The sequence below is a fragment of the Hermetia illucens genome, chromosome 2 (genome assembly GCF_905115235.1).
Source record: "Hermetia illucens chromosome 2, iHerIll2.2.curated.20191125, whole genome shotgun sequence".
Taxonomy (NCBI): Eukaryota; Metazoa; Arthropoda; class Insecta; order Diptera; family Stratiomyidae; genus Hermetia; species Hermetia illucens.
The window spans coordinates 34,083,782-34,099,480 of NC_051850.1; the positions used below are offsets into that span (position 1 = coordinate 34,083,782).

The window sequence follows — 15,699 nt, forward strand, 5'->3', positions numbered from 1 at the left end:
GAAACGAGAAACTTGGAGGGAACCCTAGGTGAAATGCTATCAGCGGAAATTTTTCTCTGGAGAATTAGGATTAGGATGTGACCAACTCTATCATCCCAACGACCCGCGCATAGAAGAAAGGAGACCTATCTAAAGTTAGCTGATCCCGGGGGTGGTTTTAGCGGGAGCCGGGGGTGGTTTTAGCGGGTATAAATCTCACATTCTGGTGGGTCCAGACCGGAATATTTTAAAGATTTCCACCTCCTTAAACAAGGAAGACGCATAGTGAACCGATTTAAAACCTTAAAAATGTGAGCGAAATAATGAGGTGTACCGATCCAACCTCGCTGGAAGCTGCTTCCATCGAACGGAAAATCATCGAAATCTCAGGCGCACTGCCTTGAAATCTTTCATATTTTCTAGACGCTTCCTATCTGGTTTAGTGATGTAAATAGACGTAAGACTGGAGTTAAGCTGTTTGTACGAAACGGTAATTCAGGAAAACTCCTGGAGATTCCATACATTCCATCCATATTCGTGTCAGGAAACCCTTTTCTCAATGTGATGAAAATTTGAACAAATGCAGTACTAGTCGGTTATTACCTGAATCACCGGAACGGCACCACTGAAAACATTCCAACTCTCTCCCAATGCCTATTCCATCTCACTCGGTTCTCTATAACCGTCTCATTCCCACTCATGTATCTCATCTGATTTCTGTATCTCTCGCCAGGAAAAGATATTCCGCGTTCTCTGGAGATTTCTTGTGGGAAATCAGTCAGTGGTGGAGCGCAATCGAGTGAGGAGTTCTGCGTGCGTTCAGTGGAAATGTGTGGTCGGATCGAGTTGATTCCATTCGTGAGTGTCGGCCAGTGGACGAGGCGTTGAACTTCAGTCGGGCCGAACGTGAGTGAAAAGCTAATTTGGCAGCGGAACCGCCGCGAATCAAAGGAACGTCCTCTCGCCAGTCCGGACCCAGTGACAACGCACTTCCGCTTTGTGTTTTGCTTCCTGTCTCGGCGCGTCCTGAGTCCTTGCGCTTCCCACCTTTCCATTGTGCACTCTCCGTGCCGAAATCTGTTGTCGCCAGATTTCCATCGGAAGCGCCTTCGCGGAACGAAGGACACTCCGGATCAGCTGGAGATCTATAAAACGGTTGAAGGTGTGCATCCCGGGGGGCGGCACGGAAAGCGCCCCGTCCCCGTCGAGTGTTTGTGCCTGGCCGCGCTGTCACAGGAATCGGGAAGAGTTCCGGGTGCCCATGCCCTCCGAGTCCGTGGTGCCGTGGAAGTGATTTATTTATCAGCGAGCGCGCGAACGTGGAAGGCAGCGGCGGAGTGATTGTTGTCTGCCGCCCGTCCGCCTGTGTGCCGCGCCGCGCCGACCGGGTCTAGAGTGCCGCAAGTGATAACACGGCGAAGGCAAAACGCGCAAAGAGAGATCCAAAACAAGAAACCAGCGAGGACGGCGGCACCGCAAAGCCACGGCAAGAAACTGTCGCCGCGCCCGCCCGTCTTCTGCGGAAACAACAAATAACTCTGTCAATCATTGGCGCTTAGCAAAAAAGATTGTTTTTTATCGTTATCGGGGCCGCGTAGTGTTTTTCAGGGAAGTCTCGCGTAGGCGAGATAACGACGTTTACTAGCGACCGCGCAGTGTTTACCTGCGGGGGTTGAGCGGGGCAGTGCGAGGCGAACGGCTTGTGCCCTACATTCCGCGGCAGGGCGGCGAACGCCATCGCAAGGACCCTTCCGCGCTTCCGGGTCGTGTTTGTCGGCGGCGCTCTGTGCCGTGCCAGTGAATCATTCGGCGGCCGTCAGCCCACGAACAGCAAAAACATCGTAAACATGCAAATGATGCGAAATGTTTGTGTCCGAGAGCTGTGAACGCTTGAGAGGTGACGACGACCACGCGTCCTGCCCTGCAGCCACCCCCGTCTACTAGCGCTGCTCGCCTGTCTTTTGATGAATGGTGCGCTCCCTTCGCGGCGGCTGGCATCCCGTGGGCGAAGACACTGAGTCGGCACCGAGCCGCAGCCTCCTTTTTCGTGGACCAGTTTTCAGATGAAACGCAGCGACTACAGATACTAAGGAAAAATGGCGGGAAACATTGTTAAATGGTGGAAACACAAAATCCTCGGCGGCTACAAGCAGTTTTCAGGTAAGTTTCCATCTCGACTTTTCCCAGTTGGTGGAACGGAGGAAAATTTAGGGCAGGAGAGCAGGTAGAGATCGATTTTACTCTGGCAGAAGGAAATGCATTTGAATAATCCTGAGGTCGAGTGCGGGGGAGGCGAATGCGAAGAAAGTGTGGAAAGTGGGCTCGAAGGGGTTTAGGAATTCTGTGTGTGCAGGTGTAGTTGTGCTGAACGTTTACCCAGCAGGAAAGGGGGTGGTTGGCACACTGATTTTATTTGACAGTTTCGCCATGTTATTCTGTTTATTCTTCTCCCTTTGAGGCCTTGGGTAATTCATTATCGAATACTATGGGCTTATGTTAAATAGGATAAATTCCTTCCAATTATTCTATCCCATTCCCAAAGGTTGTTGGCACTACATTTTTATGGAGCTAAGTATCCGGGGTGGACACGCTAATGGAAAGAAATAAAACCCAAGATTAATGTCCGGCAAGTTCTCATAGCCAGCCATGAAGCACTTATGGGGTCAACTCCACTTCCACGCTTGTAATCTTTATTTATCCTCTGAATATCCTCTTCAATAATCAAGTAGAACGGATTTTGAAGAGTCTCTCTTGGTGAAAATAGGATATTATTGGGAATTTCTTCTAACATGTTGTCATTATTTATTCTGATGAAGGAAATGCCGGACCAAACGATTAAATCTATTAATCTAATTTCTTCAAGATAAAAGTGGTGAATGTTAGAGGGTTCCATTTTGGTGGTTTTCAGTCGCTGAAATCTTTTCTGTCGAAGATTACCCGGGGGATGCTTTCCCCACGTATTCGAGGAGGGCTATCAGACCCGAGTCTACAAGGAACAGCTGAAGTAGCTCCTGTCATGAAACCTCACCGGAGGTTTTCTGGTACTATGAGAACCGAGGTGGTCCTCTGAGACCATAAGTTCCGGGAGAATTCCTGGAGCTTGTGCTTTCAGCCTGGTTATTTACGCATATGACTCGCATTCATCCGTATGAGTTCTGAGCCTTCACTCAATATAAACCAGCACCGCAGTGCTAGTTACAGCGGGGCTGTGATTGTGGTCTCCAAATCAATTATTGTTCGTAAAGGACCGTGGGATTATGTATACACGGCGGGTACTCACGTTAAACCCCCAGGGCATTCATGTCGAATATTCCTCGCGAAAGGATATTTCAGCCATAAAATCCCGCCTTAGATTAATGCAACTGGAATTTTTACTATATCAGGTTATCGAAGTAACCTTTGTTGCCCCATTTGGTGACGTGATAGGCTCATCTGGATCAGATTCGGGGGCGGATTCAGTGAAAGGTTTTTAAGCCATCACTGTTTTAGTTCGCCTTTGGGTTTTTTCCTACTAATTTATAGGTTGAAGCCAATCTTAACTAGTGAATTATCATCAATGACCATACAGTTAAAGGCTTTTGTTCGTTGCAGCATTTGAATTCTCGACAAATATGCAGATCCATGACGATTCTTCTTCCACGATTTCTTTGGCGTCGTGATATGACGATGGATTCCAATAAATGTTGGAATTTCCGATTTGTTCCTGACAGGACTTGAAATTGCAAATTCTTGACTAGATTTTTATTATATTGCAAACCTCGCATAGCTCTGGCCAAGTTCCAATTTCTTTCTCCTTGTGCGATGATCAAAAGACCATCCATCAAGGTCGACTAAAAGGGTGGAGCATCCCAGAAACTTTAATAAATGGCAACGTTGACCGTAAAAGCCCGTTTGCATTTATTGTAGCGTCTCGTCTACACGTGTTTGCATGCCTCTCTACTACCCAGGTGCAGCAATGTGGACGGGTCTTATTGGATGTTGCAGGCCTTCTCACGTTACTGAAGGATTCACGATCATAATCCTGCCTTATCTCAGATTTTTGGAGGTGCGGCCCTTGAGGTTTCTTTTCATTCCCCATAGCCCATAAGAATGGAGGATGCTCCTGGGTTTTAGTGTGTCCTGCGGAAATTAGGGAGGAGTGGAGGGAGGGTCCGTACATCATAGAATTAGCTATCGCTGACCTTACACGATCAGTATCCCATCACTTTGCATTAAGTTAATCCATCAAAAATGGACTGATGAAAAACTGGTAGACTGACGTGTTTAGTATAAACAAGATGACAAAAAACCGCTTGTGTTGCATGTATTTAGAGATGCGGACCATTCAGAAGTCATATTTCGATTAGCAACACAATGACAAATGTACTACATTCAATTTATCATCAGCCCAGCTAAACCGAAAGATTTTATTTAAAATTTTAAATTTTCATCAGTCGTTACTATAAAAATGCTCTAGATGATGGTTTTGCCATAATTTTGTCATTCTGATTGAAGCTAGAGTGATGAAATGCGGATCGTGTAAGGCCAGTCTATGAGAGTTCGTTATATAATTCCAACAATCTATTTCACTTAAAGTTTTTTTTACAACAAGAGAAAAAATAATCTTGCAAAGACAAAAATAAATAAATGGTGTAAAAATAAGAAAAACGTTCCTTAAATTAAGAAAAAGGAGAGTGAAACTATCCATCAAGAAAAGCTACTTGCTTTAGTTCTGTTTAAAATGGCCTATTTTTTATACACACCACTAAAGATGACAAAACTCTTTATGGCTTTTAATTTACTCGACAATGCAAACGAATTGTTCGAAATTTCCATATCCCTTTCTCATATGATACACAATTTTGATCTTCATGTAAACTTCAAATGAATTTCAATCGCGTAAATAAAACCGAAAATATTTTTAACGATTTCTGTAATAATAAATAATTTTTTCCTCATACCTATCTGAATACGCGCAATGCCAGCTCTTTGCAGATCTTTTTTGAAGTTTTGGAAAAAAAATTGTTATCTTTTAAAGAAGCGTACATCCTGATAATGTTGAAAAGAATGTCATTCCATTGCTGCTGTCCAAATGGACAGTGGCATTCACGTATGGATTGTCATATGAGTGCTTATGGCCCTTTGTTGCTAAATTATAGTGTACACCGAATCATCGTTGTTCCTAGTTCAGGCTGAAATTGGAAAAACCGGCACCATTTGGATGGGGATCTACGAAACACTACCGAATAATTTGGACAATTAAAGAAATTATCCCAGAAAAAAAAAAACGAAAAATCCCTGGCAATTAGCATTTAGGGCCCTTCATTGTAAATCCTCCCATTCAAAACGCTTTCAAGTCCTCCAACTTTCATCTTTCATTCCTAAAGAACAAATATCAACTCAATAGTTCTTTTCCGAACAATGGGTCGAAATCTTCATTGCTTCAATAACAATAATAATTTGCTGGTGAAAATCAGTCCTCATGGTGTTAAATGGATGCATTGTTCATTAATTGTTGGAGACTATAGGCAGGATTCGTCCAATATTGATTGATAAAAACAGGATATTTGGTAAAAAATCAGGTGTTGACTTTATCAAGCCAATTTCAATTATAATAAAAAACAATTCCAGGTTGAGGAAACGTCTCCTGATTTTTCACCAAATATCCTGTTTTTATCAATCAACATTGGACGAATCCTGCCTATCGTCTCCGGCGATCAGTTAACAATGCATCCACTTAATAATAATCCATATTATATATATTCATATATTATTGTTAAGTAACGGATGCTACAATCGTCCTAAGCCTTTAGTCATTCGCCTTTTGGAAAGCAATAAAACTTACCTCCTTCATCAGTACAAAGCTACTCTAGGAGTAGCTTTGTACTGATGAAATATACATATACACTATAAAATAAAATTGTAGTTTGGAGTAAGCTACTGGTCTACCAACAATTTAGATTTTTACTGAAAATGAAAAGGACTTTGTTGTGACATGTCATTTTCGAGTTTATCTTAACGTTATGTTATTGTATCAGAATTTTAAATATTACACCATTGCTAGGGTTTTGTGTAAAAATATAACCTTATTAAAGTCAGTTTAGTGTGTGTTCTATCTATCCGTCTGTCTGCCTACCACACACACTTTTCTCGGAAACGGCGGCATCGATTAAGATGAAATTTGGTAGACATATATAGACTCTGACAACCCATACAGTGCAAGGCATGATTTTGTGTGGAATCTTAGGGTGGAAGGGTCACCATATAGGCGAGGAGAGGATACAAGGTTTTTTTCCTCAAATATAGCTGAATGAGGTATCAAAGGAATGACAGATTTTAGGGGTTAAAAAGCACAAATTTAAAGTGAAGCAGGATTCATTTTCAGAAACTGTCCAATCAAGAAATCTGATGAAAAGAATGGATTTACCTTTAATCTAGGCCTCAAAATTTTTGGTTTTGGTTCAATTAAAAAATTAAAGAAATTGCCAAGAAACCTAACAAACAGTAAAGCATAATTTTGGAAAATTTGATGGCAATCGTTCCATTATTAATAAGCTTTATGGTAGATTAAAGTCGTCCGTTAATTGTGAATTTACTGTGTCCTAATAATACTAACAATCGTTGGCGCAACAACCCATATTGGTTCAAGGCCTTGAAGCGTGTTAGAGCACTTCATTCAAGACCGTAACGGTACATTACACGGTTACAGTACCCCATAGGAGGCAATGTGGTCAGCATTGTGCTCGTTCGAGATTATTATCCTGATTTGACTCAGGTATTCATTCAGTCTGAGTCTGAGTCGACTGGTATCTGACGTCAAATCACGATACAAATCCCACTGGCACCGGAGAGATTTGAACCGCGATCTTCTGTACGACAGCCTTGCGCTCTAACCACTCAGCTATCCGGACACACACTTTGGCCTAAAAGATGCCAATATCATAAAAACTTTTGCATAAACGAAGTTCTGTGCGGGGCGAACAGAGTTCGATACTTTATTGGAACCTAAAGGACATATCACTATAGTGAAACTACTATAAAGAGGGAGCGATCTCTGATAACCATAGAATGCCATCCAACTTCGAGCTTTCAAGAAGAGTTGTACACTTAAGCCCGAATGGCCAGTGATTTGACAGTTTCAGTTAAGCCACATAAAATAAGTCAATCACGGAGCTTCTTGATCTATGCCAATGTATTCCAGCAGAAAGTGTTTTCAATTTAGATTGGTTCTACAGAGAGCCTGGACAAATCGAGGGTGATAAGCACATTTCCGTATTATGCACACTGTCATCAAACTTACGATTAAGAACCGTAACTCAATGAACAGATATTGCATTAGTGATCACTGATTTTATCCTTCGTGATATCTCCTTTTAGAAAGTAATTCCAACCAAAGGAAAGAGGAAAAAGTTGATTCATTTTATGAGGAACTATAGAAGTGTCAGAGTTGGAGCATTGGAAGCGCAATGGAACAATTAAGAGTAGTCTTCCAGGCTTCAATCATTTAAATTATTTATCCTTGGTTGCCATTTAACCCTTGGTGGGGTATAGCGCGTCAACCGCATCTATGCACAATCGTTCACGGTTACCTGAAATGCGCTTCAGCTCCCACTACGACTTCCCTAGACCTCCCTGTTCTGCGCCAAGGGCAACCCACTCGTCGACCATCTTGGGACAGTGGATTTCACTGCATGCCAGCAATGCAATTGTCGCTCCTCCTTATATGTGACCTACCCACTGCCACTTCCGTATTTCGATCAGAGTGGGTACGAGTGGTAAACCTGTGCACCGACCAACTTTTTCGTTTGAGATATTGTTAGGCCATCGTACACCGATGACACGATGCAAACAGGTGTTCACGAAGGCTTGGAGCTTTTGCGCAACAGTGAAGTGCTACTCCCGTATTGCGATACAGAAATAACGCTAGCACGGAACAGGTTCAGTTTGATCTTGGTGGTGAGACAACTGTATTTCTAGATTTTAGACAGAGCAGCGAAAGCGAATCTAGCGCTGTTAATGCGTCGGGCAACATCCATTTCGATGCCACCGTGGGCAGAAACTACGCTTCCTAGGTATGCAAATTGATTAACGCCTTCAATGTTCTATCCATTAATGCAGACGTGGAGGCCGTGATGACCCGTCAGACTGATACCCTTGGTTTTGTTGGTTTTTAGGCCAACTATACTTACCTCTCTTTCCAAATCCAGAGCCATTTGGCCAAGGTCCATGACCTGGTGAGAGAGCAAACAGATGTCATCAGTGTAGTCTTTGAGGAGCGATGCCAGTCTTCTTGCTTGGGAGCAAAGTATTGAGCCTAATTCAGTATAGAGAACATGATATTCCTGGAGACCTTCGTTTAATGATGACTATAATAGGAGCCAACCTGATTGTCGATAGATGTATGTATGTAGCTATGTAGAAAGAAGTAACGAAAGCCACCCCCATTCCAAACTATGCAGTAGGCCAGGAACCGATGTTTTCAGATTGCGGTGCTTAAGTCAAGGTGAAATTGCTCTAACTGGCAGATTGCAGCTGACAATTCAAAGGAAGCTCTGGGTAAATTGCAAATCGCGTTTTAAACCCACACCTGAGTTCGCGAAACAAACCCCCAAATGTGGTCTCGGATTGAAGGGATACAGTGACGTTAGCAAAAAAGACCAGGATCCCCACCAAAGTAAAAATGGCATAAGCTTAATGCCTAGTCCTTTTCTTCAGTTTATAAAAGTCTTCTCGGAATTTGTACTTGTGGCTCGCTATGACTTGTACCCTCTTAAGTTCTTAACCGAACCTGATGGGAAGAAAAACGCTCAACCTTGCCGTCCTTTGCGTAACTATCTGACAGTAAATACTAAATTTCCCACCGGATTATCACATTTCCAATTACTCCCTTCCCGCTTTCTGCCAGGCATACATTTCTCCCAACTATTCCACTCCTTCCCTTGTATGCGTGTGTATTTATCTTTTATCTTTTTTTGCTTCAGTTTTTCGGGCTATTCTTTCACGTGTTGTTTCGTTTGATTTTTTTGTGTGTTCAATTTTTTTTTCTTGGAAGAACTCTAAAATCTTTATGTCGGCCGCGTTCCTTTTTATCTCCTCTGGCTCATTCCGAAAACGATGATGCGGACGCGGCACATAGAGGCCAGGCAGGTGCTGGTTGCATTTCGTGTATCTTCTTTTCTATTTCACCGCTCGTTTCGCTCGTCCGTTGACTGGCATGAATGGATGAATGGTGGATGGCAAGATACGGAAAATACACACTCTGAATGTTGGTATGGAATTTGCGCCTACGTGTGTTGGGCTCATGTCGAGGGTTTTGTTGCCACCTTGTTGTCGTCTTTTCGGAATGATATTTGTGTAAGGTAGAGGCAGGTACAAGGGAAACGTACCGACCGACGACGCACGCTAGAAGAAATTCCGAGACAAGAACAAGACGATTGCCAAGAAAGAAAGCCAAAATAAAGTGAAAATGTCGGAGAGGCTTGTATGTGTGGAAGATAAGGTTTCCGAGTTAAGTTGTACGAGAAATCTTTCACTATTTTTGAGATATTAGCAATGGGATGTGGTTGTAAAGGGGAGTTCGTTCGGCTGAATTTGGAAAATCTCAAAATATTGAGGGGATGGGGATGATTTAGGGACAGTTATCTAGTGTCATCAGCAAATAGACTATCAGGATCTACAGAAGCTAGTGGAAGTAACAAGATGTGCTGCAAAATAGGAATGTTGTGATTTAGGGGCGAGTTTCCAGTTTTGCCTCAATGGACTGGAATTGGAAGAGTGGCTGGCATCATTGACTAGATAAATCGTATTCTTAGCCACACATATTTCGAAGGTACAATTCCTCCAGCCTCCCGATCTCGTTATTCCGAATTCGAATACCGGTCGTCATGGATGTTTTATTCGTCTTTGAGTTTGGCTGGCTGTTGTAATCCTTGTGTAACATTAAGGGTGATGATGATTCTGGAACTGGAGCATAGCCTCTTTGAAACTGAATTAAGGAATAAATAACAATAATTTCGAGACTGTGTGGGTGGGTACCCCAAAAAGAGGGGGGAGGGGTGAACAGGAAATGTATCTATTGACCCACGCAGTTACAAAAAGCTTTCACATAATTCCGAGTTTAGGGTAGTGTCCTCCAATCATGAGGACTTCTTCGTGTCCTTTCTGCGTCCCGTTTCGATAACACAAATGACGTCCTGACTAGTTTAGTTTACTGGGGGAGCCGCAGCTCCGAGCACTCAGGCCATTCGGGTTTTCATGTTCCACTTCTTAAGGGACAACACAAATGGCGCTCTAGTGGTCCTAGGCTCTTTCACAAGGATTTTCGTTTGCCGGCAAGAGTCCAAATTTCTCCACTCGGTTCCGTGAATCCTTGCAATTTCACCCTTCAGAGTAGACTTGACAGTAGGTGGTCGGATTCCAAGAGCTGGTTCTGGCCCCACCATTGTGGATCCAGACCTCGGCGAGGCAGTCTGTCAGCCTCCTCATTACCGGCGATGTTAGAGTGCCTCGGCCCCCACATCAGGAATGTTTCGTTCAGTCGGCCAAGTTTCAGCAGCACCTGATGACAACTCCAAACCAACTGGCTTGATATGTCGTTGCCATTTAGTGTTGATAATGCCGCTCGACTGTCGGAACAGATTCGAATGGTGCGACCCCTCCATTTTTGTCGCAGACATTCTTCTGCTGCCAATGAAATGGCATATATCTCCGCCTGGAATATGGTCGTCATTTTTCCGAGGTGTCGGGCCAGTTCTATAATCGGATTCTCCGAGAACACTCCTGCGCTCGATCCATCCTCCATGATTGACCCGTCGGTAAAGATTATTAGGTCTGTAATCTGAAAAGACTCATGGCCACTTGTCGATCATTCTTCTCTTTCGATGATTACGATAGTGTATGTCTTTTCAAAGACGAATCTGAAAATCATATGATCGGTCGGCATCAGGGCTACCGGATGTTTTTCAAGGAATTTCCAGATAGACGCATGACCGTGTGATTGGCCGTCTTTCCACGCCCCAATGGTATCGAGCTTATACTCGTCGTTGGCTGCTTTCCGTTTCACCTCCAAGTGAATGGGGGGTGAATTTAGGATAGCTTCAAGTGCCGCAGTCTCTTTCCTCCTCATTCCTCCAGTGATACTTAGGCAACCAAGTCTCTGAGTCTGCTGTTAACAAAGTTCAGTCTCGGCCACCAGACAATGCATGCAACAATCAAAATGGGTTTTATTATGGACATTCAGTGTATCTGTTTTGGTGAAAGTCCTATCGCATTCCTACATCACCAGAGCAATCTGCAGGATTTCTGATATTGTTCCTGGATATGATGCTTCCACGTTAACTTGGAGTCGAAATGTACTCCTAAGTACTTGACTGTGTGTGCCAGCTGGATTTCCGCCCCCGCCAGCTGGTGGGTAGCGTATAGTTGCCCCACCTGACGTTGCTAGTGAATATAACTAGTCCAGTCTTCCTAGCGTTCACCGTGAGTTCATTGCGGAGGCACCAGCTGTGGATTTCATGCAGAGTTGCATTCAAGCGATCACATAGTGTGTCCGCAAACTTGCCGATAATTATGTGGATATGTGGATTTGTCTCCACTCTAGCATGTGAAGGATCCAACTGATTAGCAGCGGTTCGATTTCATGCTGTCTTGCCGCATCACAAATTGCCGCGAATGAGGCATAATTGAAGGCACCTTCGATGTCCATTAGTGCGCCTAAGGCCTATTCTTTTTCGGACATTGCCTTTTCAATTTTTGGCGTAAGTTCATGGAGTGCTGTCTCCGTGGATTTGCCTTTCTGGTAGGCGTGTTGCCTATGGCTTCCTGACTAACTAACTAACAACTTTATTAGGAATGTGAATCATCTTTTCTCTTTCAGCCAAATTTTCTGCGGACTTCAGCCTTTTTTGTCTGTTGACCAAAGACTGTGATAATACCATTGGGCATGCATAGCGTTTAGACAACTATATTTTAAAACAAATCGTTCTCCTGATTATCCCTTGCCTTGTCTATCAAGTTCTCATATATTCTCAATACCTGCAATTGACAGGTAGAGTTTGTTGTGTCAATACCTTAAAATTATGGCCTTGCTAAGCAAAGCGTGCGATGGATTTTTCTGCGGTAAAATGCATCATTGATTGTATCTTATATTGGCAAGTAGTTGCCTTTTTTCTATATTTGATTTGTATAAACTCATATGTAGCATGGTTGTCGAAATTTGTTCCCTTTTTCATGCTTCATCTTGACAAAGTTTCATGCTTCACCCTGACTGCTTCATGCAGTGGGAGAGACTACCCTCCTTATGAAAGACATCTGATACTCATGTAAACGCACAATGGCGACCAGATCTCTATCATCCCGTGGGTTCCCACCTTTGTTTGGAGTTTTTTGAGCCGTTTTTACGATATATAGTGGACCACATGAGGGACTAACTTGCTGCCAAGTGCCTTCGGTACTTAGCATGGTATGCATGTCTGTTCTAAAATGACAAACATATGACTGTGTCTAAAAACTAGACAAATAAATTCATGAGGGTTGGGCTACTTTACTCCAAAGCTTCTTTGAAAACGGAAGCTCTGGAATTTATTTCTGAACTGGCTATACATAGTATAGCCATAAGTTCTGTCAGTCGATGCATATAGTGAGAAATGTTAGGCTGCCGAAACTGGTAACACTGCGCATAGAGGTTACCTAACCATACCCCACTTTTGTCAGACGTTCAGGCTCCAAAGGTCAGTAGCGTGTGAACGAGAACACGATGAAGTTTGGTAACTACGAAAAAAGAATCGCGATTATTGCGTTGCAGCAATGTGGGAATACGCCGAAAAAAATTCGTAGTTAAGAAAGCTGCTGATCAAGGAACGATTCGTTTTTAGGACATTAGCTCGATACCGCGAAACAGCTGATGGTGTTGAAAGGCCGCAGGAGAGGCGTCCGCGCTTCGTACGCCGCCCGAATGTTGTGCATGCTCTGCGTGAGCGTGTTCGTCGCAATCCTTTCCGGAAGCAGAAACGAATTTCGGCGGAAATGGGCGATTCAACTTGAAGTATGAGTCGTATTTTACGAGAAGATCCCGGTCTCGGTACATACCGGTGGTGCGTTAGCCATATGTTAACGCTAAAATCGAGGGAAATACGGCGAACTCGGTGTGCTGCTCTGCTGCAACGATTTCCCGGTGAAAAATATCGCGAAATTCTATTTTCTGATGAAAAAATTTTTACTATCGAGGAAAAATTCAACCGACAAAATGATCGAGTATATACCTTCACTTCTGCGCCCATATCCTCGCGGGACGACCGTGAAGCATTATTTCCCGAGGAGTGTTCTGGTTTACACCAGCACAATTACTTCCTGTATCGACCGTGTCCCGTAAGGAACTGCGTTAGGTGGTAATTTACAATGAATGCACGGGATCAGTGTATGGGTCCAGCGGCCCTTTTCGGAATTATCCCACCATTGCTGTCATCTCCTGTACAGCTTCTTGCTAGTGGTTTTTAGGAAGCCGGCAGTCACTTCGGCCGAATTCACCATCCTTCTCCGGTAGAGACAGTGTGTCTCATTCGCCAGAAGATCCAAAGGAATCATTCCCTCACCTGATACCGTTCTATTTGCACTGCATACCCTCAGCGCGATTGGCCGGTATGTCGATTTTACCTTTCTTTGGTTCACTGTATTATCCAGACAGGATCCGCGTGTAGCAGGATGGATTACACCGGCTGCTTATCGCAGCGGTGATGAGCAGCCGGCGACTAGATTTTGGTCCTCCAATATTTGGCATCATCCTTGCTAGAGATGAACTAGCCTTTACTGCCTTTTCGCGAGCGTAGTCTAGGTGCCTCTTGAAACTCAGCTTGGCATCGATCAATACCTCCAGGTATCTAATGATCGATTTTGAAACGATCTCGTGATTACCAACGCGGATTTTGGCAGTGTTGTTTTTCCTGCGACTGGTAATAAGGACCGCCTCCGTCTTATCATCCGCCAGGTCCAATTTCACCATTTCGAGCCATGCTTTGATAGCATGAATGGTTTCACTTGCATGCAGTTCCACGTCCTGGTGGTCTTTCGCAACTACTACCACTGCCAAAATCAATTAATGTTGCCTCCCTTGGTACGCGAAGACCGAGGGCTCCGTTAAACATTATGTTCCACAGCAGGGCTCCAGTAAGGATCCTTGGGGAACACCTGCTGTCATAATATATTCTATTCCTCTCCAATATCTTCCCCATAGTGTCCTCTTCCACTAACCGGGAAACACTCCTTCAGCCATGCATAATTCAAATGTACTTATCAACTATGCGGGCCTAATTTTGGCAGCCAACTTTAGGGCTTTGTTCGGAATACCCTCCAATCCCGGAGCCTTATTGTTCCCAATTCGTCCATAGATCTCCCATGGTTCCTCCTCGGTCACCCCTGTGATTATAAAGACGTCCTGTTGAAACATTGAATGCGGTCCACTTTCTTTTTGTTGTGGGAAAAGGATTGCGATTATTTTGAACAAATGTCGCGAGCACGTCACTTCGGGTAGTGCCAGTCTGAAGCACTTGAAGAGCCACTGATATTAATTGTGACCTATACCGCACAGTATTGGAGCAGAATAGAAATTTCAGGGGTCCAATTCTGAAGACATTGGATGCAATGAGTTATTCGGGACACACTACAATGGAATACTCATCGTGAAAGGATATACCGTTCGCTATTTTACTATGCATGGAATCTTTGCCTTTTCATACTTTCAAGGAATTCCCTGTTATCTAAACCTTCTCAATTCAAGTTTGTTGCATTGTTCAAGAACATTGTAGGCAACATGAGAATCTAGTCTGCCTTGTGACCTAAAAATGACTAGCGATATATTCCTATTCATCCACCATAACAGAACCAATGCCATTACGATGAAATTGTTTTTCTCATTCTCAAAAATAAAACTATCAACACAGTCATCATCATTACTGCCATCATCATCATTAATATCATCAATTCTAGCGCCACGGAGTTGTGTTTTCGCTTGTAACACTAGCATTAAGTCGTCCCTGTGGCATCCTAGAATCGTTTGCATAACAGCTTTCTGTTCAGCCATTACCCAGCGCGCCGCACACTCGTGGTTTGAACCAAATTTTCCCAACTGACTAAATTTCAATATACGACATGACGTAGGCGGCCCAGCATTTGCGGCATTTTGAGTGCGCGGGGTAGAGGAAATTCGCACATTTGAATATCTAATAATAACTCTTTCAACACCAACCCGAATGAGCCGTGCGGCAGATATCGGGCCTAGATTGTCTGGCAGCCAGCCTAGCGCGGTGACTGCCAGGAAGACATGGTTTACTTTTGCCTGGGAATCACTCTGTTTACCGCCCAGTTCATCACGTAGTCTATTTATCGACATATCTCCTTTGACCGCTGATGTGAATAATTTTTGCACAGTTTAATGATGTCTAATGTGAGAACGAAGATCATTTGCATGAATCGAACACTGAAAAGTCACATTTGCGACGTGCCACATATGATTCTACAATTATTTCACGCGCTAATAGCATGTGTGAGAAAATTACTGGGGAATGGGGAATAGGCCAGACTAGACTGGGGCCCATGTCGTTCCGCCTAATGTGCAACATGGTAATAAAGTGGATTTTATTGTTTGTTGTACGGCTGGATCACAACGCAGTGGTATTCCAGCTGGAGCGAGGAGTGGCGGCTATTGTTGTATGTGATGCATTAAGTGACAAGCTCAGAAGCCTTGACACT

At 43.7% G+C, this 15,699-nt stretch overlaps 1 protein-coding gene across 1 annotated transcript in view; it reads left to right on the forward strand.

Moving 5' to 3' along the window:
* Nucleotides 1-744: 744 nt before the first annotated feature.
* The window catches only part of LOC119648710 (protein naked cuticle), a 157,549-nt gene continuing 142,594 nt past the window's right edge, over nucleotides 745-15,699 (forward strand). The window contains exon 1 of the mRNA XM_038050519.1: nucleotides 745-2,139. Within this exon, the coding sequence (XP_037906447.1) occupies nucleotides 2,076-2,139 (64 nt within the window). The 5' untranslated portion in view covers nucleotides 745-2,075. The remainder of the gene's footprint in view (nucleotides 2,140-15,699) is intronic.